This window comes from Panthera uncia (genome assembly GCF_023721935.1).
Source record: "Panthera uncia isolate 11264 chromosome D3 unlocalized genomic scaffold, Puncia_PCG_1.0 HiC_scaffold_8, whole genome shotgun sequence".
In the NCBI taxonomy this organism is placed as follows: Eukaryota; Metazoa; Chordata; class Mammalia; order Carnivora; family Felidae; genus Panthera; species Panthera uncia.
Window position 1 is genome coordinate 47,796,189 of NW_026057586.1, and position 26,691 is coordinate 47,822,879.

The 26,691-nt window shown below is 43.5% G+C and overlaps 1 protein-coding gene across 2 annotated transcripts in view; it reads left to right on the forward strand.

The window, feature by feature from the left end:
• The window catches only part of TMEM241 (transmembrane protein 241), a 116,559-nt gene that overhangs the window by 54,754 nt on the left and 35,114 nt on the right, over positions 1–26,691 (forward strand). For both annotated transcript variants that reach the window (XM_049620366.1, XM_049620367.1), the window contains exons 10-13: positions 1,487–1,522; positions 4,359–4,393; positions 15,763–15,832; positions 20,325–20,418. In XM_049620366.1, the coding sequence (XP_049476323.1) occupies positions 1,487–1,522; positions 4,359–4,393; positions 15,763–15,832; positions 20,325–20,418 (235 nt within the window). The remainder of the gene's footprint in view (positions 1–1,486; positions 1,523–4,358; positions 4,394–15,762; positions 15,833–20,324; positions 20,419–26,691) is intronic.

Consider the following 26,691-nt stretch of genomic DNA (forward strand, 5'->3'; position numbering starts at 1 on the left):
TGGGGCTCAAACTCATGAACCGTGAGATCATGACCTGAGCCAAAGTCAGATGCTTAACCAACTGAGCCACCCAGGTGCCCTAAGGTAAACTTTTAAAGTGTGGTGAGTTCTTGTTTGGTTAAAGCAAAAAGGTGAGGCCCATAGTGTTGTGAGCTTGTTCTGTTCAGCCAGAAACTCTGCAAGTCTGGGTTGTGGTCAGGGCACAGCAGCCTGGGGCCCCCAAAGCCATTTGTCCTGCTGTTGGGCTGTTCCAGGTGGGGTCCACCAGCACCTGATCATACCAATGATGTTTGAAGAGCAGGGGGGTCCTCTACCCTCTCCCTTCAGAGGCAGCGTTCAGACGACATTTTTATAAAAATTATGTGACTCGCTGCTTTGGGCCCTAGTTAACTTCTTCCAACTCAGAGACCAACTCTTTTTTCTGGTTTCCTCAGCCCCTTCCTAACTTGACTTTGTTTAGACCCAGAAATTCCCCAGTCTGTTCTGGGGTAAAATGAGGCCTCTATTGTGGGCAGTCAACATACCAGCCTTGGCAAATGTAAATGGAAGAGACGGGAGTCCCGGTGTGAGTTGGGCTGCAGCTGGGAGGTCAGAGGCCCTAGACTGGCCTCACTGGCCTCTCGGTTTCAGGGCCCGCTGGTGGGCCTGAAGGGAAGGACCCCTGGGAGAGGGTTATGCTCGGAGGCTGTGACTTGGGTCCCTAGAGCACCTTTCCTTCTTTTAATGAAGTGTTTCTGCAGCAAGAAGCCAGTGGAGTTGCCAGATAAAATACAGAATGCCCAGTTAAATTTGAATTTCAGATAAGTAGTGATCCTTTTTTTAGTGTAGCTATGTCCCAGGCAATATTTGGAGCATACTTAAACATGATTCTTTATCTGAGATTCAGATTTATTTGGGTGTCTTATATTTTTACTGGTCAAATATGGCAGCCCCAGGAGCCAGTCCAGTGGCCTGAGAGTTGACATTCCTTTTTAAGGAGGCAAACTACATGTAGAAGATAATCTGCCACAGGTGAACATGTGTGTGATAGCACCAAACTGGGACACATGTTTTAAAAATGAGCCAGGGGCACCTGGGTGGCTCAGTCGGTTAAGTGTACGACTTCTGTTCAGATCATGATCTCGAGGTCCTTGAGTTTGAGCCCCGCATTGGGCTCTGTGCTGACAGCTCAGAGCCTGGAGCCTTCTTCTGATTCTGTGTGTGTGTGTGTGTGTGTGTGTGTGTCTCTCTGCCCCTCCCCCACTCACACTCTGTCTCTCTCTCTCAAAAATAAATAAACATCAAAAAAATTTTTTTAAATGAGCCAGGAACTAGTTTTGAATATACTCATTTGGTATACTCGTTATACCATTTATTAACAGTTTTTAAATGTAGAAACTTAACCATAGATATAATTTATTAGTAGAAGATGACTATTTTGTGTATGTAAAACACTTCTACTATTTCACATGTTTTATCTTTTTTTTTCTTTTTTCTCATTCCTTAGTGACATTGACCAGCAGTACTTAAACTACATGTTCAGGTAAAATATAATTTACATTTTCAAAGAACAACTCACGTCTTTCTGGCGCTAATGGATTTTTATTTTCCAATATTTTGATTCTGAGCCGATGTGCCTACCAGAAAGGCAAGCTAAATAATTTGTGAGATGACTTAAAGTCGAGGAAAACAAATCGTAGTTCTGTCCGTAGACTAGGCAAGAGGGACCTCTGTCTGGTTCCATACTTCAGAAGGCCATGCTTCTCCCCATGGCTTATGGAGTCTGTAAGGCTAAGGGGACATTTCTTCCCAGGGCCCATACCCTCCTTTCTAGCCTGGGATCTAGAATTCCCTGCTCAATTGGTCCCGAGCTTGATTCCAAGGCCTCCTTGGGTCTGTCTTCCCAACTCTTTCCTAGACCCAAGAAGTGTCCAAAACCAGGCTGTTAGTGGGGGAGAAGGGTGTCCATGGAGGGTGGATTTGCAGGCTGATGTGTCCACACACAAGCGTGTGAGGCCTCAGTGTGCAGGAAGGAGCCTGGGGTGGAAAGAGAAGGGGGCTCACTGGGAGCCAGGAGCCAGAGGCTGGATCTGTCCATGCGACCACATTCTGATATGAAGCTCTAAGGACTCCAAGAATTCTGAGTTCTAATCCAGGCTTCCAGGTTGTTTTGAAGGTATATTTATTTATTAAGATAGAATGAAGTTTGAAGCTTGATTTATAATATTTAAATACAGTATATGGACTGTTGTTCATATACCATTGGCTAAAGCCAAGCAAAGAATAGGGCTCTGTCAGCTAAATAGAACAGCTGCCTAGTGTTTTTGGAGGTTAGTGGTCGCTGACTGGGACGTAGCTGAGAAGGAGCATGAGCTCTGCCATGGAGAGCCCAAGTTTGCACGAATGCAGCCATGCTTGGGAAGATGACCTGGGCCGTGGATGTGCCTTTCAGCATTTGGTCATGCTGATTTCTGCAGGAAGTTCATCTTAAAACGTTCAACATGAGCTGTACTCTCCATCTGCAGATAAAGCTCATAAATATCAGTTTATTAAAATGCCTTTTTTGAGAGGATCCACTCCAAGCATGGCTATAGGCCTCTTTTGTACTCTGCTGAAAACAATCATTAGTTCCACTCTGCCCAGACATACCAGCAGCCTTTTCAAGAGAGTCTTCTGAAAATGCAGAAGGCTCTTGATGTTTAAAATGTTTCCGTGACATCAGAATACGCTGGCAGTTCTTTTTCTCCCCAGAACTTATTATAGTCTGCTAGAGTGGCAAAGGAATAAGGGGATGGAAAAGTGAGCCTCTGTGACCCCTGACTCATTCTTCTGTCAGCCCAGCTCCTTCCCCTCCAGTAAGAACACTCATTGCCTGTGAGCCTGGTGCCAAAGGCTTCCTGGCTGGGCCTGCCCCGCACCCCACTGAAGAAGCCACGATTCTGTTTCCAAGGAATTCAGTACAAGTGATGAAAATATGTGAATCAGAATGAGGGCTGCCGTTCAGTTTCCTGTGGGCACTGGACACTGAGGCCATCAGCACCCAGAGAACTGGGATCCTTCAGATCCCTAAGGCAGCTGTGCTGGTCTGCCAGCCAGAAGCTCTGCCTGACAGAGCCAACAACTGGTTTGATCTCCCTTTTTTTTAATTTTTTTTTAATTTTTTTTAATGTTTATTTATTTTTGAGACAGAGAGAGACAGAGCATGAATGGGGGAGGGGCAGAGAGAGAGGGAGACACAGAATCAGAAGCAGGCTCCAGGCTCTGAGCCATCAGCCCAGAGCCTGACGCGGGGCTCGAACTCACGAACCATGAGATCGTGACCTGAGCTGAAGTCGGACGCTCAACCGACTGAGCCACCCAGGCGCCCCTTGATCTCCCTTTTTAAAAAAAAAAAAAAAATTAAGCTTATTTATTTTGAGAGAGAAAGAGAGAGAGAGCAGAAGCAGGGGAGAGGCAGAGACAGAGAATCCCAAGCAGGGTCCACACCACCAGTGTAGAGCCCAACACAGGGCTTGAACTCATGAACCACGAGATCATGACCTGAGCTGAAGTCGGACGCTTAACTGACTGAACCACCCAGGCGCTCTCCTGGAAAGTCTTTTTTAAGTAGACTCCATGTCCAACGTGAAACTTGAACTCATGACCCCGAGATTAAGAGTCACGTGCTCAGATGTTCACTGCAGAATTGGGTAAATCAGGGCATGCTCATAAAATGGCTTTGCCTCACTTCAAGTTACATTGTAGGTCTATGTTAATGATGGTAAATGACATTCAATGTATTAAGTGAAAAAAGCAGCTTATAAATCAGATGTATGTGATCATGTTTTTGTTAAATGTATTTGTGTGTGTCTGTAAATACCTATTTTGCAAACAATAAAGTTCTAGTGAGATGAACTTCAAAAAAAAAAAAAAAGAGTCACGTGCTCGACCGACTGAGCCAGCCAGGTGCCCCCTGGGAATTTAATTTACCCTCTACAAATTTAATTTTGTGGCAAAAGTAGATTCAGCTCACACCCAACAGCTATTTTTTTAGATTGCAGCCTATTTGTAATTCACAGTTTGCTTTGTTTAGCTTACAAATATTCTTGGAAGATTAGGTGAGTGTGATAATTCTTGGTGGCATAGATGACCTCAGAGTGGGGCATAGATCCTCCGTCCGTCACGGGGTACGTTCAACCCTCTTGTCAAAATCTGAGGCATCTTGGGAGATTCTCACCCTCTCACTGACAAGTTGGAATTAGGCAGAATGAGACCATTCAGTGCAGATAATTTGCATTTAGGCTAATTTCACTCTTTCCAAGTAGAATGGGTGGAAATATACATTGTGATTTTTCAGTGCTGGGAAAGACTTCTTCACTGCTCTGCTGTTTCTTTTTCAGTGTGGTGCTCCTGGCAGTTGCATCTTATCCGACAGGTAAGTCGGACTGTTTTATGTGGCCCATTCAACCCAGTGCTCTGACACCACACCCTCCCCGCCCCCTTATTATCCCTAAGGGACGTTTTGTAGGAGAATGTGGTTTGCCTTCAGGATGGAAGCTCAGGGGTTAGGCACGGCCCACATACTTGAACCTGGTCTCAAGGACCCATTGTGGATTTATCGCCCATGAATTTATTCTTACCCTTTCTTCAATTTTGTTGTCTGTGTTTTCATCTGGTGTGGTCTCAGATGTACAGACAGGCTTATTATCTGCCAGATAAACTAGTGCTCACCTTCTCCACTTCTAAAGTTCCTTCTTCAAACATCCAGAATCGCTCTTCAATCCTAGTGCTAAAGGATTTGGTGAGAAAGTTCAAATTCACCCTACTTCTAATTGACCTCCTTTCATACCTTTTTATCGTATATTAGCCTGCAATATTCAAGATTCCTGATTAAGGAAGTCAAGTTTTAAAGCTTACCTTTACCTTGTTGCTGCCTTGGTTACTCTATAGTGGTTTTTCAGATTCAGGAATTGCCCACAATACTCTATTCCATTGTGGTTTTTTACCGTTTTGAAGTTGGTGCCAAAGATAAGGAAATAGTATCTGTGTGCAGTATGGCTGGAAATACATGTTTTCTTGGCCACGCTCCTTAAACTAATGTTTGTTGGCCATTTGCTGTGCATGAGACATTTCCCGAGCTCTCAGAGTCTCAGTTAAAATGAGAAAGGTGAACCGGGTTGTTTCTAAGGCCCTTTCTAACTCCTATGGTGCCCAAAACAATGAAAGGTTTCTGTTGGTGCTTTTAGCTGCTTCAGACTCTTTGAATTAGTATCTTGAGGGAACTGTCGAGAGTGACTCAGTGTTTCTAGATTGTATGTGACCCATCCAAACCGTGCCTCATGGGGATAATTTGAATTACCTTTTTCTCAATGCATTAGTCTACACTTGCCCACACTAATGCGCATCTATTTTCTGCCCGTTCCCACAGTCTGGTGTTATCTCCAGACTCTGAGGTTTGCTGTGGAGTGCTCGCTGCACTCTCACGTGTTGAAAGCCTATCCTTTGTAAAATAAAAATCATATGGACCCCATGGTGTTGACCCTGAACAGTCTGCTCACCCATACTGCTGGTTGTCTGCCTTTACATGCGCTCTTGTCATTCTTTTGCACGGCCAGGAGGTTGCCACCCACCAGACATTGCAGAGCCCCCTAAGGAACCTCCCCTTTGAGATGTGTTTCGGTCAAAGCCTTTGGAAAGTTTGCTGGTTCTGCTTGGTTTGCATGCTTATTGCTCCCTGAGTGATTACTGGTGGATTTGGGCGAATGGTTCTCACCTCAAGAAATCCCTCAGCCTTTCAACCAAGAGGTGATGCTTGTTCGTTGTTACTCATGATTCTCAGAGCTGGAAGGAATCTTAGTGATTATCCTTGATGCTGTCATATTTTACAAATGAGGAAATTGAAGCCCAGAGCAGTTAAGGGATATGGCCAAGATGGTACAGGGGAGGTGAATAGCAGAGAGAGACTGGAGTTTAGGTCTCCTGACCCTTCTCTCAGGTTTTTCTTTTTAAATGCTTCTTTTTCAGTGATTCTACAGTTTATTATAAAGTCTCTGGAGTGAGTGAATACCTTCAGTGTTACTAAACTTCCTTGTGGAGCTTCTCTTGGTTTTGATGAGGTTTTTGGGGTGATAGTGGGGTTCATGGGGGGTCTGGAGCCCATGACCAAGAAAGAATTCTTGAGGACATCTTTGGTGCAAAAAGGTGATTTTATTAAAGCATGGAGACAGGACCCGTGGGCAGAAAGAGCTGCCCAGAGACCATGAAGAGAGACTGGTTATATACTATGGAGTTGGGGGAGGTAAAGTCCATGGGAAGTTTCTAGTGAGCTTTTCGTATGCTAAAGAAGACTCCCAGGATAGTGGAGGCCTAGCCATTGTCAAGCTAAGGTTGTTTTTCCCTCTAGCAAAGCATTAGCATTAAAACAGTAGGAAGTTCCTGGAAAAACGTTTTACTCTGCGAGCCTCAAGTGTTTGTCAAGGGGCTGCAGGTTATAAGGAAATTTAGTTCTATCTGCCATTTCCTTCTGCCTTTGATTCCCACATCACTGTGGAGGGGTAATGGAGACTTAGGTCCTGCAGGACTATGATCTCTATCAGTTAACCATTTGTTTTTTTCCCTTTCCTTCATTCTTGGGCAGCCAAGGAGTGGGAGGAATATCACACATATCCCACCTGGGGGTTGGGGGGTGGGCAGGGCTGCGGCCTGTCAGCTTGCCTTATGCTCCCTCATCAGTTTGAGGGCCATTTTGTCTACCAGTTTCTGAGCAGAGTGATGCTGGTAATAGTTTATACGGTTTGGCCAGCAATCCCACATTTCATCTTGAGATATTGCTAAACTTTTTAGGTCAATGCAAGAATATCTTGGGCACTTACTTACTCTCTGGGAACACAAAGTGGTCAGTAGCCTATGGTTGCAGAATGGCCTAGGCAGAAGAGTAATTTAAAATAGGCCCCTTGGGGCACCTGGGTGGCTCAGTCTGGTTAAGCATCAGACTTTGGCTCAGGTCACGATCTCATGGTTTGTGAGTTCGAGCCCATGTCAGGCTCTGTGCTGACAGCTCAGAGCCTGGAGTGTGCTTTGGATTCTGTGTCTCCCTCTCTCTCTGCTCCTCCTCTGTTCATGCTCTCTTTCTCTCTGTCTCACACACAAAAAAATTAAACATTCAAAAAAAAAATTTTTTTTAAATAGGCCCCAGATTTTTTTTTTCTGAGGTGATGAAAGTGTTCTGGAATTTGCTGGTGGTGATGGTGTACAACTCTGTTAATATGCTAAAAACCACTGGATTGTACACTTTATTTTTTAAAATGTTTATTTATTTTTGAGAGAGAGAGAGACAGAGAGAGAGACAGAGAGAGACAGCATGAGCAGGGGAGGAACAGAGAGAGAGGGAGACACAGAACTCGAAGCAGGCTCCAGGCTCCGTGCTGTCAGCACAGAGCCCAACGTGGGGCTCGAACTCATGAACCATGAGATCATGACCTGAGCTGAAGTCAGACGCTCAACCAACTGAGCCACCCGGGAGCCACTTTAGAAGGGTGAATTATATCTCAATTAAAAAAAAATGTATAGGGCATCAAAAACAAAAACAAAAACAAATCGCTCTTATTTGAGAACCTGTTTAGAACTCAGTTATACCAGAAAAAGATATTTACAACAATGAATTTTCCTTCAGATTATATTCAAAAACAACAACAACAACTGAATGGACGTCAGATACTCACCCCCATTCCTTCTGCAGGTTTTGACTGCACGGTATGGTGAATGGCTGAGGATGAGTCTGTGGTGGGCAGCTCAGGGCGTTGTAACTCCCACGGGGTTCATCAGAGAGAGGCTCCGTACGCTTCCCTGGAAGGACTCCTGCATGCAAGTTTGTGCGTTGTGGTTTTCAGGTAGTGGAGGTGATTATCTTTGCAGGGGCCAGGTAAAGAAAGCTGGGCTCCTGAGAAGGATTTTGCTGGCCTGTGAGACTGGCTGTGACCCTGGTGTCAACAGCTGAGGTGGCCTTGGCCTCCCTTGCTGCAGGTGGCTGAGGCTCCCAGTGAAGGGATGCCCCAGAGCTGTAGGGTTCAGGAATCCTTCTGGCCTCAGTAGCCATCATAGCAGGGCTCTGGCAAAGGCCCCGGTGAAGATGTGTGTGTGGGGTTATATACAGACTGGTGGCAGCCTTCTGGAAGAAGCCCAAGATTTCCATCTGTACCAGCACCAAGTTCAGCTTTTAATCCATGAGCGTCCCAGGGAAACACTGTAAAACCATACCTACTTCTGTGTTATGACGGTACTCTGCGTGTGGTCACCATGATCCCGTTTGCTGCTTTCTTAGAACTTCTACAAATTGTGTGCCAAGGGGCCTTAAAGATGTGTGTGGCCGTTTCTCTTTTCACCTCTGGTCAGTGGAGTGCCATTGACTTGAAACCTTAGTATCAAAGGGCTGGCCCTTAAGTGCCTGCTTGACTCGGGGCTGTTGAGTAAGCAAAACAATCCTGACTAGAGTAGGGAGGCTGCTTGTGAAAACCACATGAAAGTCACTGTCTAGGTTTTGATTCGCTTTAACTTTTCGAAACTCTCAGGGTTGCCACACACTGTTGTGGTCTAGCCGAACAGTGCCCTGCCCTTTGAAGTTGGGCAGTGCACAACATGAACAGCTGTAAGCAGCGACTTGTTGCTTCAAAAAGCACTCAGGCACAGTAAAATGGTTATATTTGTTTGGTAGAGTGGATAACTCAAGCAGATAGGTATATTAAGGTAGAAATCTGGTATGAGAGATGATGGAAGCTCAGAATCTAGAAGAGAACCAGGGGATCAGTTTTTCTCAGCTTTATAAACCCAAGTCATTTACCCTAAACTCTTTGATGGGTCCTGGTGATGTTTTCTCATAGCAGTCTACAATTATTACAGAGTTTAAGCAAATAAAACACCTGAGGAAAATACCTCTCCTCCAGAGGTATTCGAGGACTGCTGTGATGGGGGAGCTCCAATTCCTTCCAATTCGTTAGCTTTCTCATTGTACCCATGAGTAGTCTAGCCCATTTTTAAATGAGAACAACCCTTTATTCTTCCCCACTTGCTTATTACACTTTCCATCTAGAATGTCCACTGCAGGGCTGGAGTGTCAGGAAGGGCATGTTCCTGATTCCCCGCACCTGCACCAGTTGAGACCCAGTTAAGTCTCAGGCCCATGGGTACAGTGTTTTTATGAAGGATCTGTTAACAATTGCGGACATTTCTATTTTTATTTATTTTTTTAAAGTTTATTTATTTATTTTTGAGAGGGGGGGAGGGAAGGAGAAAGGAAAAGAGAGGATCCCAAGGAGGTTGTGCACTGTCATCGCAGAGTCTGATGGCGGGGCTTGAACTCACAAACCGTGAGATTATGACCTGAGCCAAAATCAAGAGTCGGATGTTTAATCGACTGAGCCACCCAGGAGCCCCACCAATTGCTGATATTTTTAAAGCATGGCTTTCTTCCCTTTGGTTTCCTTTCACCTCTTCTTTTTTTTAACTTGTATCTTAATTATTTAGTAGTGCTTTTAAAACATTAAAAAATTGAGGTATAATTTACGTGTATGAAATGCACCTATCTTGTGTACGGCCTGGTCAATTTTGACGAATGTATACACCCGTGTAGCTTACTCCCATCAAGATATCGACCATTTCTGTCACTAGGAAGTTTCCTCTTGCCCCTTCTTCATTACTCCCTTCTCACCTAGCACCAAAGCCACCATGATCTGATTTCTGTGTCCATAGATAAATTCTATTTATTCTAGAGCCTCATATAAATGGAAGCACCCCGGAAGTATTCCTTTATGTCTGGCCCTTTCATTCAATGCAGTGTTCAGAGATTCATCTAGGTTCTTGTATGTATCACCAGTTTATTCCCTTTTATTGCTGAGTAGGGTGCTAGCGTATGAACATACCTAGCAAATAAACATACCTCCTTTTGTTTATCCATTCACCTGCTGATGCTTACCGGGGCTGTTTCCAGTTTTTGGCTGTTGCAAATAAAGCTTTCATGAACATCCTTTTTTTTATATAATTTATTTTTTAATTTACATCCAAGTTAGTTAGCATATAGTGCAACAATGATTTCAGGAGTAGATTCCTTTATGCCCTTAACCCATTGAGCCCATCCCCCTCCCACAACCCCTCCAGTAACCCTCTGTTTGTTCTCTATATTTAAGAGCCTCTTGGGGCACCTGGTGGCTCAGTCAGTAAGTGTCTGTCTTCGGCTCAGGTCATTATCTCACGGTTCATGAGTTTGAGACCTGTGTTGGGCTCTGTGCTGACAGCTCAGAGCCTGGAGCCTGCTTCGGATTCTGTGTCTCCCTCTCTCTCTGCTCCTCCCCCACTCACACTGTCTCTCTCTCAAAAATAAATAAACATTACAAAAAAAGATTTAAAAAAAAGTCTCTTATGTTTTGTCCCCCTCCTTGTTTTTATATTCTTTTTGCTTCCCTTCCCTTATGTTCATCTGTTTTGTGTCTTAAAGTCCTCATATGAGTGAAGTCATGTGATATTTGTCTTTCTCTGACTGACTAATTTTGCTTAGCATAATACCCTTTAGTTCCATCCACGTAGTTGCAAATGGCAAGATTTCATTCTTTTTGATTGCCAAGTAATACTCCAGTGTGTGTGTGTGTGTGTGTGTGTGTGTGTACCACATCTTCTTTATCCATTCATCCATCGATGGACATTTGGGCTCTTTCCATACTTTGGCTATTGTTGATAATGCGCTATAAACATTGAGGTGCATGTGCCCCTTTGAAACAGCATACCTGTATCCCTTGGACAAATACCTAGTAGTGCAATTGCTGGATTGTAGGGTAGTTCTATTTTTAATTTTTTGAGGAACTCCATACAGTTTTCCAGAGTGGCTGCACCAGCTTGCATTCCCACCAGCAGTGCAAAAGAGATCCTCTTTCTCCGCATCCTCGCCAACATCTGTTGTTGCCTGAGTTGTTAATGTCAGCCATTTTGGCAGGTGTGAGGTGGTATCTCATTGTGGTTTTGGTTTGTATTTCCCTGATGATGAGTGATGTTGAACATTTTTTTCATGTGTCGGTTGGCCATCTGGATGTCTTCTTTGGAGAAGTGTCTATTCATGTCTTTTGCCCATTTCTTCACTGGATTATTTGTTTCTTGGGTGTTGAGTTTGATAAGTTCTTTATAGATTTTGGATACTAACCCTTTATCTGATATGTCATTTGCTAATATCTTCTCCAATTCTGTCAGTTGCCTTTTAGTTTTGTTGATTGTTTCCTTCGCTGTGCAGAAGCTTTTTATTTTGGTGAAGTTCCAATAGTTCATTTTTGCTTTTGTTTCCCTTGCCTCTGGAGACAAGTTGAGTAAGAAGTTGCTGTGGCCAAGGTCAAAGAGGTTTTTGCCTGCTTTCTCCTTGAGGATTTTGATGGCTTCCTGTCTTACATTTAGGTCTTTCATCCATTTTGAGCTTATTTTTGTGTATGGTGTAAGAAAGTGGTCCAGGTTGATTTTTCTGCATGTCACTGTCCAGTTTTCCCAGCACCACTTTCTGAGGAGACTGTCTTGATTCCATTGGATATTCTTTCCTGCTTTGTCAAAGATTAGTTGGCCATACGTTTGTGCGTCCATTTCTGGGTTCTCTATTCTGTTCCATTGATCTGAGTGTTTTTGTGCCAGTACCATACTGTCTTGATGATTTCAGCTTTGTAATACAGCTTTGACATCCAGGATTGTGATGCCTCCAGCTTTGGTTTTCTTTTTCAAGATTGCTTTGGCTACTTGGGGTCTTTTCTGGTTCCATACAAATTTTAGTATTGTTTGTTCTAGCTCTGTGAAGAGTACTGGTGCTATTTTGATAGGGATTGCATTGAATATGTAGGTTGCTTTGGGTAGTATTGACATTTTAACAATATTTATTCTTCCTATCCAAGAGCATGGAATATTTTTCCAGTTTTTTGTGTCTTCTTCAATTTCTTTCATAAGCTTTCTGTAGTTTTCAGTGTATAGATTTTTCACCTCCTTGGTTATGTTTATTCCTAGGTATTTATTGGTTTTTGGTGCTCATGAACATTCTTATACAGGACTTTTTGTCTCTTCTTGTCTTTTGGATAAATACTTAGAATTCTGTGTCTTAGAGTTGATGTAGTTTTAACTTTTTAAGAAAGTGCCAGTTTTCTAAAGTGTTTATACCATTTTACACCCCTACTCAGCAATGTCTGAGAGTTCCAGTTGCTCCACATCTTCACTAACATTTGGTGTTGTCAGCCTTATTTTAGCTAGTCTTTGTGGTCTCTTGCTAGTGCTTTTGTATGAGCTACCCTTCTCACTCATTCCCGAGTGACTAGAAAGATAAGCGGCTTTTTAGATGCATAGGATGGGGCTTTGGGACACACTTTTGGAGTACTTGGGACATGGCGGTAGGGATTGGGTAGGTCTCTTTAGTTCTGGCCCTGCCACTTTTCCCCCTTTGGGCACTGGGTTTGCTTCTTGGTGAATGAAATCCACCTCCCCCTCTAATCTTTCAACCTCATGATTCATGCAGAGGCTTCAAGAATCCTGGAACCTTGCTTCCCCTTGGACCATTTTAAGCACTAGTAGAGAAGAGAAGTTCTTTCTTTGCTTGAAAGTGTGTATTTCGTATTTGTACTGAGCCCCTCTGTTGTGTGTTCAAAGGGAGAGAATTTCAAGGACCCAAAACAGAGAGAAAACCACAGGAATCTGACCCAGAAATGACCTTGTTACCTGGTGCGCCTCTTGCTCACGTGTGAGATGAGAGCAAGTAGCACTAATTACTTCTTGGAGCTGACCTTCTATTTTCCTGCCCGTTCCGAGGGCTACAATGTGGGGAGAGGAAGTTGTCTTGATGTTCAAATATCAGTAAGTCTTGAGTGTGGTAAGATTGGGCCATGCTTTTCACCATGGCAGTTTCATGTTCTGCAGTCTTCAGAGAATTCGGATTCATTCCCTCACTCGGAAAGTCAGCAGATTTTAACTGGAGCATAAAAATGAAGGTTCATGTTGTGATGAGCCCCAGGCATTGTACGGAAGTGTTGAATCACTATATTGTACACCTGAAACTAGTATTACATTGTATGTCAGCTGGAATTTAAATAAAAACTTAAAAGTGAGGGCTCAATTCGAACTTTATTGCCTAAGCTGCATATTGTTGCCACAAACTATGTTTACTACTGTTGAACTACTTAATCTGTGCTTAAATTGTGCAGTTCACAATCGCTGGTGCAGGAGTGGTCTTTTGAGCATCTTTACCAATTTTTTAGGTCCCTGAATTTCATTCTACTGAGGTTGGGCCAGCCAGCCACACACTGCCTCATTTTCAGGGCCATTTGTCATGTGGTCATTAATCTTTGCTCTTTAGAGGTTGGCACGCACCCTCTTTGTTCAAGAACTCTAGTAAAAGACAAGGCAGGCAGAAGGCATCAGAGGGGAAGCATGTGGGGCAAATTTGAAATTAAAGACCAGCATAGCCAACTGGAAAGTGGAACATTCTCTGCAGGGGAAGCAAGAAGAGTTTAGGTGTTTTGGATACTTTCGGTTCCGTAGTGCTTATTATGGGTTGATCCTAACACAGTGGATATGGGTAACGTACGGTCCCACCTCGCAAGGACTTGATGGTTACAAAAGGAGAGACAGGCATGGTCAACTAGTACTGTGTGAGAAATATATGGAGGTCATAGAAATGGCTCAAAAATAAGCTGTTTTCTCTCTCAATAATTTATCGAATCAGTTTTTAGGATTTGGGCGAAGGTTATCATGTGACTGGTAAATTTCCTAGGACTGTGATTTTTCCTTTGCCTTCCTCCTTTCCAGTCCACCTCTCAGCACTCCACTGCTCATTAGAGCCCCTCAGCAGCCTGTGCTGGGCCAGAAAGGCTGCCAATGCTCCGTGAATCTCAATCATGTCCCTGGAGCATTTCTGAGGACAGCCTGGGTGCAGAGAGGAGGCGGCGCCAGAAGAATATTGAGGTCCTGCACTTAGTTGATCTCCTCTCTGCCCCTCCTCATCATCACGCTGACTGCACTGCAGTTTCTCTGAAACCGGAAGGGAAGTGGGAACAGGGCCAAGAACCACAGCTGCCAGAGAGACAGCGCAAAGCCTGCATGGACTGTCGCCTCGCCCGACCGAACAGGGGGCTCTGGGGCTGGGGTGCCTAGGGTTACCTCGCTGTCGCCTCTGTGTGGAAAGGCACTTCCACAGATACCGTGTATTTCACGCACTAGATATCTGAGCCCGATGGTGTTGTGTGCAAAGCCCCTCCACCCGTGCAGGTCCACATAGACGAGAGAAGCGCTCAGGAGAGTTATGGCAGCAAGAAAGCCAGAGCCCTGAACCTATGGTCGGGCTGCACAAAAACCAGGTCCCAAGAGACCCACCCTGTCGTGGCTAAGAACTCACACATACGAACAAATGAAACAAAAGAATCGTCGTGCTAAAAGCCCTCTAGGGCACTGGAATTCAGCATTTTCCTTGCCAAGAGGTGGTTGAATTATTTGAAATCAGTTAGGTCTCTGAGGAAGTATAGCAGCCCAGTGTGTCTTGTTCTGAAACTCTTGATTAGTAGGTTCAGAGACGAAGGCATTCCTGCTCGTATGTTGCACTGCACACCTAACATACGGTGAGTCCTGAGGAAGACCAGCCTTTCTTGCTCCAGTCCATCCAGATCCAGAGAGACAGACCGAAGCCCGGGGATCTGGAAGGTCTGGCTCCTGCAGAGTCTCAGAAATTCCAGATTTGGAAGGATTAAGCTATCTGCTGTGGAAATGCTTAATTCCTTTCCTCTGGACATTTTTGGAAGGCTTTTTGCTTTTTCAATCTCCTGACTTCTTGTTTGTGACCAAGTTCAAATTCCAGAGAGGGAAGCAGCCAATATGTGTGATTATTTCCTCTTGCACCAAATGGAACTAGAAGAATGGACTTACTTCATTAGAAATAAATGTACCCTTTGGACCTTACACCCAAATGAGTAAGCATGGTCGGTCTGGCCCCTGTGCCGTTTGTGCAGTAATTAAACACAAAATGAGAAAAAGATGTCAGAGGCATGCATTCAGCCTTTTTTTAGACATAAAGCAGGAAAGAATAGAACAATCTTTAAGGAAAAAAAAAAGTTTCTTTTTGTCCTATACTCTGTCTTGGGCCAGGATGGCCGCCTGGTGACAAGGAAAGATTGTAGGGTTTGGAGTGACTGGGTGTACATTCTGGCTTCACAGTTCAAGAGTTGTGTAATCCTAGACAAATCCCTTAACTTCTCTGAGCACCAGTTAAATGGGGGTGATAAAACACCACACAGTAATTACAAGGACTGAAAGAGGTGTCGTACATAGAGCTTTTAGCATAGTGCCCTGCACAGGACAGACTCTCGCTAAATAGGCATTATGGGCATCCTACTATTATTTTTTTTTAAACATTTTTTTTAATGTTTATTTATTTTTGGGAGACAGAGAGAGTTAGAGCATGAGCCGGGGAGAGGTAGAGAGAGAGAGGGAGACACAGAATCGGAAAGGCTCCAGGCTTCTGAGCTGTCAGCACAGAGCCCAACGTGGGGCTCAAATTGATGAGCCGTGAGATCATGACCTGAGCCGAAGTCGGACGCTCAACCAACTGAGCCACCCAGGCACCCCAGCATCACGCTATTATTTTAAGACAATGCCACTAACCTAGAAACCCTGGGAATGCCAGAGTGAATTCAGTGCCATGCAGCTCAGTGCTCAGATGGCTGCTGTGCTAAAGACCCTTGCCTTGCGTTTTCCAGGACAGCTGGGGGCAGGGGGGCATGTGCGTCATTGTCTCACCCTTGCTGTGCTCCTCAGGTGATCTCTTCAGTGTCCCGGACTTTCCGTTCCTGTATTTCTACAGGTTCCATGGAAGCTGCTGTGCCAGGTAAGCTTAACTCAGAAAGCCCCTAGCACTATTAATTTGTCTGTGTGTGTACTGCTTGCTGTCTTTGTCAAGTCCAGGGTCACTGCCAGTTACCCAAATGAGGGGCAAAAGAAAGTGGTGGCTGTGCAGGTCTGGAAGCAGCTCCCTCAGCCATCAGCAGGTTGTCATGAGCATCGCCAGGTGCTCAGGGCCAGTGTGGGTCTGGGGGTACCATGTCCTGCAGAAGTTCCTTGGCCAGGACAGTGGTTTTCAAGCTTGCAGAAGAGCCAAGCTTCCCCCAGTGTTTTTCCCTCCACAAGCAATTTTTTTAATGTTTATGTATTTATTTTGATAGAGAGAGAGAGCGAACAGGGGCGGGGAGGGTCAGAGATAGAGGGAGAGAATCCCAAGACATGGGGCTTGAGCCCCACGAATCGAGATCATGACCTGAGCCAAAACCAAGAGTCAGATGTTTAACCGACTGAGCCCCTTCCACTAGCGATTCTTAAACAGAACTTGAGTGTATAAAATGATGAATCAGATTCCATTCAAGGGAAGACTTGGGTCCAGAATTGCACCCATTCAGCTACCTCCTTGGTCCCTGTCTTTTCCCTAGAGGACAATCTCTAAAAAGCCTTGACTGAATCCTAAGACCCTGAGAAACAGGTTTTAGAAACCAGGGACTAGGAGACGTCTAGACAGCAAAGTGACCCTTAATACTTGGCTGTGGGAGCTCCTCAGATCAATAGGGATGGATACATATAGTTGGAGTTCACACTCACCCTGTCCCCTCTTTCCTGCCATGATCCCCACTTTGCTTGACTTTATTGTGCTGAGAAATGGACAGTCTCATGGCGTGTGTTCTGATATGGTGGGAAGTCCAGTGTTGGGCTGAATTCCAGCCTTGCTGCTTGCTGATTGGTTTGCTCTTTGAGCAAGCTGCCCTAGTTCCCCCAAGCATCGGTTTAGTTTCCTCATCTGTAAAATGGAAAGATAATCCCACCAATGGGTGCTTGTGTATATTAAATAAGATGCGTAAACCCTAAGCATCGTGCCTGGCCCAGGAAATGATGGCCATTATTATTATCTGCTCAGCTTGACTATAAATAAAATGTCAACAGACCATGAGCAGTTGCCAAGCCAGACCACTTATTCCCACGCATAAAAGAGTGTGCCTTGTGAGGCAGTGATTCTTCAGAGTCAAAAAGCTGGTTGTGTGGCTCGCTACTATTTCTGACTTCGGGGTGTGTTAGGACAAAACGTACCAATGTTGTACAGTTTGGTTTTGCATTTGAGCCTCAGAATGATTCATTTATCATCCGCAGCTAAGTTTCAGGAAAACACTGACAGGAGTCAACTTCTCCATCCCTATTGATGTGGTCGGGACTTGTCGGCTGCCTGTTAGCTAGGACTGGGTGGCATGAGTGTTAGTGCTGCTTTGGGGTCTGTGCACTTGTTCCCTTTGGGTCTGGTTATTTGGCAGGACCGGCAAACACAGTGCAGAGGGAAGGGCATCCGTTGTTTGGTTATTTGGAACAGAGCAGCACGGTTCGCAGCCCATTGATGCTGGCCTTGTGGGGTGATGTTCTAGCTCCATTTCTGCCCCTTTTAATCTGCAACTTCCTTGTAACCCAGCATGAAAAATCAGGGTTTTATACTTAGAAGATTTGGAAGTCTTTGTGTGAATTGATGTAACTCTATTACATTCTATCCCCCTGCCTTCAGGACAAAGCTTGACCTCTTTTAAAAATGTGTCAGTTTCCCCCATGTCATCACATGATTCCTCCATGACCATATCTCAGACTAAGAGTTGTCACCTTCAGAGGCCCTGCGGGAGCCCAGAAGGGGTCACGGAGGCCCGAGGGGACAGTGGTAGCCATGACCCAGAGACACATGGACGGGGAGCCCGCGCTCTTTTACTTCTAGGATCCTCTTGTTGCTTTTCAGATCTGCCTCCACAGGGAGGGGTAGAGAGCTGAGTGTGGAAGGAGAAAGAGAGGGACCCATGAGTAATTTAGAAATGATGCACAGGCATACCAGGCAAGGGATGGGAAGGAATCATGGATGCTTTCCCATGTGTGTCGGGCACAGACCCGAGTGGCTCTGCTCTGGCAGAGTGTGTGCTGAGGGGCAAGGGGATGTGGCATCATGCCCTTCCTCTGGCTGGAGGTGGAGAGAAGGGAGCGTCGGAGGGGAGGGCGTGTGGGAGACAGTACAGGCACATGTGAAGTTGTTACATCCCTGGAGGCAGGGGTGGACGCCACCAGGAGGAGCCCTGGAGCGGTAGCCGCCCCACTTTCCACTCCCAACCTCGCGGTGGCCGTGGGCACCTGCAGCATCTCTTCTGTCTCTTGAGTCAAGAACGTATTTTCATGGTGAAGTTTGAAGAACTGTGGAGGACCCTTATTAATTTTTTTTCATATTTTAGAGAGAGAGAGAGAGAGCACATGTGCAAGTGGGGGAGAGGGGGAGAGGAGCAGAGGGAAAGAAGGAGAGAGAGAGAAAGTGAAAGCGAGAATCTTAAACAGGCTCTATGCTCGGTGTGGAACCCAATGCGGGGGCTTGAAACCATGACCCTGGGATCGTGACCTGAACCAAAATCAAGACTCGGTCCCTCAACTGACTGAACCACCCAGGCACTCCATACTGTGGTGAACCTTTAAACGAGCCAGGAAACCTGGATTCAAATTGTGCTTGGGCTTCAATTTGCTTGTTAATAAAGTGAGATTTGGGGGTAGGGAGGCTTCCTATTCTGAAAGTCTCTGATTTCCGTAAGGTAGGATAAGGACCACTATACTTATTCCTGCTTTAACAACACAGAACCTGAGGCAGGAAAAAAAGGAGGAACAGGGGGATTTGGTCAAGGTTATGAGGGTCAGTGGGCACAGCCCAGGTCACTCAATTTCCAGCCGGCTGCTTACCCACCTTGCCTTTCGGGTATGAATGACTGCCTGTCTTCATCCATAGCTGCCCAGCCTCTCGCGACTGCAGATTCAAATCTGAACAAACTTGGCAGGTTATCAGTGGCCAACAGGCTGAAATATACACAAGGGAACCTTCATCCCTGTCCTTGGTCCTGCCCAGGGATGCAGCTGTAAACTAATCTAATCTAATGAAGCGAAGGCACACGTTTCTGTGAAATTTGGCCTTATCGGTGTTTAATTCAATCCAGCCTGCTCCTAAGTAAACCCATCAAATATTTTTGGAATACCTACAATGATCAAGGCACCATGTTTGGCTCTGTTGGGGAAATCAGAGTAGCCCAAGGTTGGTCCCTGCCCTCTCAGAGCCCCTTGTCTATGTTGGAGCCACACACCAGTGCCTATAATAAAGGTGAGATGGCAGGGTGTCACCTGAGGGCCTAGAGCTATAGCTCATATGACCTGCCTCTCTGGTTTGGGGTACCACTGCGGTCCTAGCTCTTGCTTTTCATTTTCCAATAAAAGTCACACTCAAGCGCCCACTTGATAGAGTTATAGGAAGTCAGCCTCGATCGTGGAGTCTCTCATCTCCAATTGTCCTGCCTCTGAATGCAAGGAAGAGTGACCATTCTGTTTTGGGGTGCCCTTTGCTTTGTCCTTGGCCACACAGTGATGTTTTCAAAAATGGATTCCAGTGCGGGTGCCTGGGTGGCTCAGTTGGTTAAGCTTCCAACTTCAGCTGAGGTCATGATCTCACAGTTCATGGGATCGAGCCCTGAGTCGAGCTCTGTACTGACAGCTCAGAGCCTGGAGCCTACTTTGGATTCTGTGTCTCCCTCTCTCTCTGCCCCTCCCCCGCTCATGCTCTGTCTCTGTCTCTGTCTCTCTCTCTCTTTCTCAAAAATAAATAAAACATTTTTAAAAAAATTTTTAAAAATGGATTCCAGCATAGGCCACTAATTACGTGTCCACTGCTAGGCCAAGGTCTGGATGCTCCAGACCTCTAGGGCTCCCATGGCGTGTGGTCTCTCAGGTCACACAGATAGGCTTAGGCATCATTCCCAAAGCATAGCTTCTGTGTAGCTCAGCCTGGGTTGGGGGCGCTTCTGCTACTGGAGCCAGTCCTCCCCTTTAGATTCTTACCTTGAACCCAGGAGCTGGTCCAGACCCTCTGTCCCCATATGGTGAGTTTCGCTTTGGAAGTTTTTTTCTGGCAGTTTGTTCTGCTTGAAAAAAAAAATTGAAGCTCTACCTTGGCAAGCACCAAGCTCTAGAAATAGTATGGGAGGGAGCAGGAGGTATTGTCCTCCACATTTTTTTTCTTTCATGATTTAGCCAGAGATTTCCCAAGTTTCTATACTCCTTCCCTTCCTGCCCCCCACCCAGTGAAACACTTTTATCATAGCTCCTCATAAAATTAGAGCTTCGTGGGTTTTTAAATATTTGATATTTTTATCCAGAGATCACTAGAAAGCACAGATGAGATAGAGGTTGTGTAATAATTAGAAACTAGCTGGTAAAATGTAACAGAAAATAGCTATTGGCTCAAGGAAGACAAGCCTCACTAACAAGAGAATATTTTCTCCTTCCAGTGGAATTTTAGGATTCTTTCTCATGCTCAGCACAGTGAAGCTAAAAAGCCTTATGGCCCCAGGGCAGTGTGCAGCCTGGATTTTCTTTGCTAAGGTAAGAAAGAGGGAAGAAAGAGGGAAGTTGGGAAAAATCAACCTCAGGAGCCTTCATGTCCAGTGTTCTTGGAGCATGTGTTTGATCTTCCTGAAACCATTCCCAGTCATTGGCCCTGAACTTGATAACTCACTCATTCCAGTAACGGTTTCTGAGGTCCTCTATTTTATCAGCACGACATAATCTTCATCACCCTCCTGGAAAGGATAATCCCCTTGCCTCCCCTAAGCCTTAATTTCCCCATCTCAACGTGAAAGGTTTTGCCCCCCAAAATCTCTAAGTCTTCTCCAGTTCTACGAGACTGGATTCCTGGATGCACAGGGCAGGAATGGGGCTGTGACGGTGTCCAGACTGCAAACAACAGACTATTCTAGGAATGACCGTTGCATATCTGATGACCATGGTTGAGGCCTATGATAGAGAAGTTGGAAAATAAGAAACAGGAAAAGCAGCTGGGGGATGCTCAGTCGTGACTGAGATGCTTTGGGACTAACTTTTTCCTAGTGGAGCATGTCATTCATTTCTCTCATGTCTGTGAAGGAGTCAAGTCGTAGGGCCCTAGGTGTTGCTTCTAAGAAATGAGATCTCTCTTTTTTTTAATTTTTAAATGTTTATTTATATTTGAGAGAGAGAGAGAGAGAGAGAGAGAGAGAGAGAGAGAGAGAGGGAGGGAGGGGCAGAGAGCTGGAAACAGAATCTGAAGCAGGCTCCAGGCTCTGAGCTGTGAGCACAGAGCCCAACTCGGGGCTCGAACTCATGAGCCTTGAGATCATGACCTGAGCCAAAGTCAGACACTTAACCGACTGAGCCACCCAGGTGCCCCTGAGAAATGAGATTTTTTAACTTAATCTCATGAAATCATCATTTAAGCTTAGATCTTCACTCGTCTTTATGTTTGTTGATTTTTTCTGCCAGAAAACAAAAACAAACATTTTTCTTTGAAAACAACATTTCATGGTAATATTTTCACCTGTATAGTTCTTCCTTTTAACAGCATTAATAATTCTAATTATAGCAAAATGTGAAGAGTGACTGAGATACTGACTTCTTGCATGACAGAATGAAGAGGTTGACAAATCCTCCTCACAAAAAGTAACTGGAAAGCTGGGAAAAGATTGTCAAAAATATCCATTTCAGCTCTCTAAAAATTGACCAAAGGCATGCAACAAACTGGGAAGCAAGCATTTGTTCACGAAAACTGCTAAACTTTGGGTAGGAACAGCGTGAGCCTGTGGCGTTCTTACCTCAGGTTGCTCCCATTCCCTCCTCCCCAGCTCTGTCAGTGTGTTATTTCAACCAGAGCAGGGCAGGCTGTGAAAACCAGCAGCCTTGCTGCCACTTCCAGAATATTCTATTTGGAGTATTTTTAGTTAAAGTGGCCATGTCAGTGGTAAATCAGTAAAAAGAGCTAGTATCTCCACTATCTTGAGTTTACAGTCCTCTTTGGGGCAAGCAATGGACCAGTGGTCTGGCTGGGGACTAGTAGGTAGTTCGGGGAGGTGAGACAGCCATCAGGGGCTTGATAGCTCTTCATGTGTCCCAGGTTGACCGGAGTCTGTGTACACGAGTAGCAGAGATGGAGTGTGCCCAAAACACCCACATGTCCCTGGCCAGCAGAGCCTGCGTGCACGCACAGAGGAGATGGGAGAGAGCCAGTAGAAAGTAAAAGCTGGGGCAGACATGAAAAACTTCAGCCTGAAGTTTGAATGTACTCCCCAGCCCACACACAGTCAGAAGAAGCAGAGAGAAGCCTATCTGGCTGAAGGTGTTTGAGCAAAACCTCTGACTAGTCTTTGCTAGAACACTAAGCTATGCAGACATGTGGATGGCTTCTAGAAAGCCAGAAAAAGCTTAAAAATAAAAACAAGAAAAAAAATTAAGGACGTCAGCAGCTGTACCGTATATGGGAGACTGATTTCATTGACTTAGTCCAGGCAAATTACTATATAAGCAAAACAACAATGTTCTGGGGAAAAGTCAGAATCCAAAGTTGCTACCATATGTTATCTAAAATGTCCAATATTTAACAAAAAATTTAGGGGCATTCAAAGAAACAAGAAAGCGTGATCCATACACAGGAAAAAAGCAGTTAATGGGAGCTGTGTCTGAGTGTCTGTCCTCAGATATAGGACTTAGCAGAAAAAGACTGCAAAGCAGCTATTTAAATATGCTTAGAGATCTAAAGGAAACCATATTTAAAGAATTGAAAGAGTCAGTGAATACAGAATCTCAATAAAGAGAGATAATTAAAAAAAAAGAGAACCAGGTGGAAATTCTGGAGTTGAGAAGTATAATAAATGAAATGAACAATCCTCTAGAGGTACTCAATAACAGACTTGAAGGGCAGAAGGAAAACTAAGTGAACTGAAATGTGGAGCAAAAGAAATTGTTCAATCTAAAGAACAAAGACTGTTTAATAATTGAAGAAATATGGACAGAGGCTCAGAAACCTGTGGGACAACATCAAGCATATTAACATATATAAGAGTTCCAGAAGAAAAGTAAGAGTATAGAAGGTACAGATGACTTGAACAATACTGTCAACCAACTTGTCATAACTGACATGTGACACTCTATCCATTGACTGCAGAAAACACATTCTTTTCAAACATACATGGAACATTCTTCAGGTTACGTGTTATGCTGTGTCACAAAACAAGTCTTAGTAAATTTGAAAAGATCAAAATCATTTAACATATGTTCTCTGGCCACAGCAGAGCTAAATTAGAAATTTACAACAAGGCACCTGGGTGGCTCAGTTTGTTGAGCATCCAACTCTTGATTTTGGCTCCAGTCATGAACCTGGTGTTGTGGGATCCAGCCCTGCTTCAGGCTCTGTGCTGAGCATGAAGCTTGCTTAAGATTCTCTCTCTCTCTCTCTCTCTCTCTCTCTCTCTCTCTGTCTTTCTTTCTCCCTTTCTGCCCCTCTCCCCAACTCACACTTTCTCTTTCTCTCTCAAATTAAAAAAAAAAAAAAAAAGAAAAAAGAAAATAAATTTACAACAGAAAAAAAAATCTAGAAAAAAACATTTATTTGGAAATTAAATAACATACTTCTAAATAGCCCATGAGGCAAAGAATCACACGGGAGAATTATTTATTTTCTAGCTAGACTAACTAAGAAAATAAGAAAGAAGATACAACTTATCAAAATTAGAAATGAAATCAGGGACATTACCACTGATTCTATATAAACTAAAAGGATTATATATTATGAATAACTTTATTCATATTATACCAGCAAAGTAGACAATTTAGAGGAAATGGACAAATTCCCAGAAACGTACAAACCAGGAAAATTGACTCAAGAATAAATAGAAAATCTGAATAAACTCATAATAAGTAAATAAATGTAAGTAGTGATTAAACATCTTTACCTAAAGAAAAGCTCAGGTCCAATGGGCTTTACTGATGAATTCTATCAAATATTTTTAAATGTGATATTTTTTCTTTACAAGTTCTCTTAGAGAGCAGAGGAAAGAGAATAACTCCCAATTTATCTATGAGTTGCTCTGATACTAAAGCCAGACTAAATAAAATCATAAGAAAATTATAGACCAATATTCTCCATGAATATGGATCTTTAACACAACAGTAGCAAACCGAATCTGGCAACATAGAAAAAGAATTTTATACCATAATCAAGTGAGATTTATCAGCAATGCAAAGTTGGTTTAACAAATGGAAAGTACTATAATACATTATATTTACAGAATAAAGAATAAAAAAGGAGCCATGTCAGTAGGTGCAGAAAAATGATTTGACAAAAACCCAACATCCATTCATGATTAAAAAAGACTCTCGGGGCACCTGGGTGGCTCAGTCGGTTGAGCTTCTGACTTCAACTCAGGTCAGGATCTTGCAGTCCATGAGTTCGAGCCCCGCATCGGGCTCTGTGCTGACAGCTCAGAACCCAGAGCCTGTTTCAGATTCTGTGTCTCCCTCTCTCTGCCCCTTCCCCACTCATGCTGTGTCTCTGTCTTTTAAAATGAATAAACGTTAAAAAAATTTTTTTTTAAAAAAGACTCTCAACAAACTAGTAATAGAAGGGAATCTTCTCAACCTGATAAAAAGCACATGTGAAAAACCTATAGTTAACATTATGCTTAATGATGAAAGACTGAATACTTTCTCCGTAAGATTGGGAACAGTACAAGACTGTTTGTGCCTCACCACTTCTATCAGGCAGTGCAATAAGACCAAAAAAAAAGCATCCAAATTAGAAAGGAAAACATTAAATAGTCTATATTCACAGATGACATTTATCCTACATGTAGAAAATCCTAAGAAATCTATAAAAACATTAATTGAACTAATAAACGATTTATCAAGGTCTCAGATACAAGATCAATGTACAAAAATCATTCATAGTTTTATGTATTAATAATGAACAGTCATGTTCATAAAAATGAAATTAAGAAAATAATTTCATTCATAACAGCATTAAAAATATACTTAGGAACTTAACAAAGCAGTTCAAGACTGAAAACTGTAAAGTCTCAGAGAAATCTAAGATCTCAATAAATGGAAAGACTCGATGTTAAGATGGAAATTCTTCCTAAGTTGATCAATAGATTTAATGTAATCCCTGTCAAAATCCCAGCAAACGCTTTGTACAAATCCACAGACCGATCCTGAAGTTTATTTGGAAATTCAATAGCCAAAACAATTTAGAAAAAGAAAAACAGGGGCACCTGGGTGGCTCAGTCAGTTGGGCATTCAACTCTTGATTTCAGCTCTGATCATGATCTCACGGTTTGGTTCGTGAGTTCAAGCCCTAGGTGGGTCTCTGTGCTGACAGTGCAGAGCCTACTTGGGATTCTCGCTCCCCTCCTCTCTCTCTGCCCCTCTCCCACACATGCTCTCTCTCTCAGAATAAATAAATAAACTTTAAAAAGAAAAAGAAAGTTGGGGGATTTAAACTCATGATTTTAGAATTTTATAAAGCTAGAATAATCAAGACATTATGGTATTGGCATTGGATAGGCATTTATGGTCTGTGGACTTTCAATAAAAGTGCCAAGGCAATTGAACAGGGAAAGGATTTTCTTTTCAACAAATGGTGCTGGAACAACCAGGTATGCAAAAAAAAAAAAAAAAAAAAAAAAAAGTACTTAAACCCTCTCTCTTATCATCAACTCAACCGTGGATTGTAAACCTAAATATAGGAGCTAAAACTAGAAAACTCTTAGAATAAACTGCAGGAGGAAATCTTACCAACCTTGGTTTAAGCAAAGAGTTCTCAGATATGACACCAAAAGCATAAGCCAGAAAGTAATTGATAAATTAGGCTTCATTTTTTAAAAAAATAGGCTTCACACCCAGTGTGCGGCCCAACGCAGGGCTTGAATCCATGACCCTGACTGAGATCAATACCTGAGCTGAGATCAAGAGTTGGACACTTAACTGACTGAGCCACACAGGTGCCCCAGGCTTAGACTTCATTTAAATTAAAATAGTATGCAAATCAAATTAATGGTCAAAAGACACTGTTAAGAAAATGAAAAGCCACAGCCTAGGAGAAAATATTTGCAAATTATGTATCTGATTAAGGACTTGTTTCTAGAATATATAAAGAATTCTTTGTACTCTCTTCAGTGAGACTACATACAACCCAACCAAAAAATGGTTGAAAGATGTGAATACATAAATATCTATATAATGGAATGTTACTCAGTCATAAAGAGAATGGTATCTTGCTACTTGGCAATGACGTGGGTGGACCTAGAGAGTGTAATGCTAATAAGAGAAATAAATCAGTCAGGGAAAGGCAGATAACATGGTTTCACTCATATGTGAAATTTAAGAAACAAAACCAACAAGAAAAAGGAAAAAATAAAGAAAGAGAGAGAGGCAAACCAAGAAACAGACTCTTAACTATAGAGAACACACTGAAGACCAGGGCGAAGGTGGGGGCGGTGGGTGAAACAGGAGATGGGGATTAAGAAGGGCACTTGTGATAAGTACCCGGTGATATGGAAGTATTGATTCACTATGTTGTACTCCTAAAACCAATATTACACTGTATGTTAACTAACTGGAATTTAAATAAAAACTCTTAAAAAAAGATATGAATAGGCATACATTTCACCAAAGAAGATATATGAATGGTTTGTGAAGTCCATAAAAAGGAACTCAATGTCATTAGCCATTAGGGAAATGCAAATTAAATCATGATGAGATATCGCTACCCACTCACTAAGATGGCTGTAATAAAAAAATATAGACAATATCAAGAGCTGACGAGGATGTGGATAAACTGGGACCCTCATA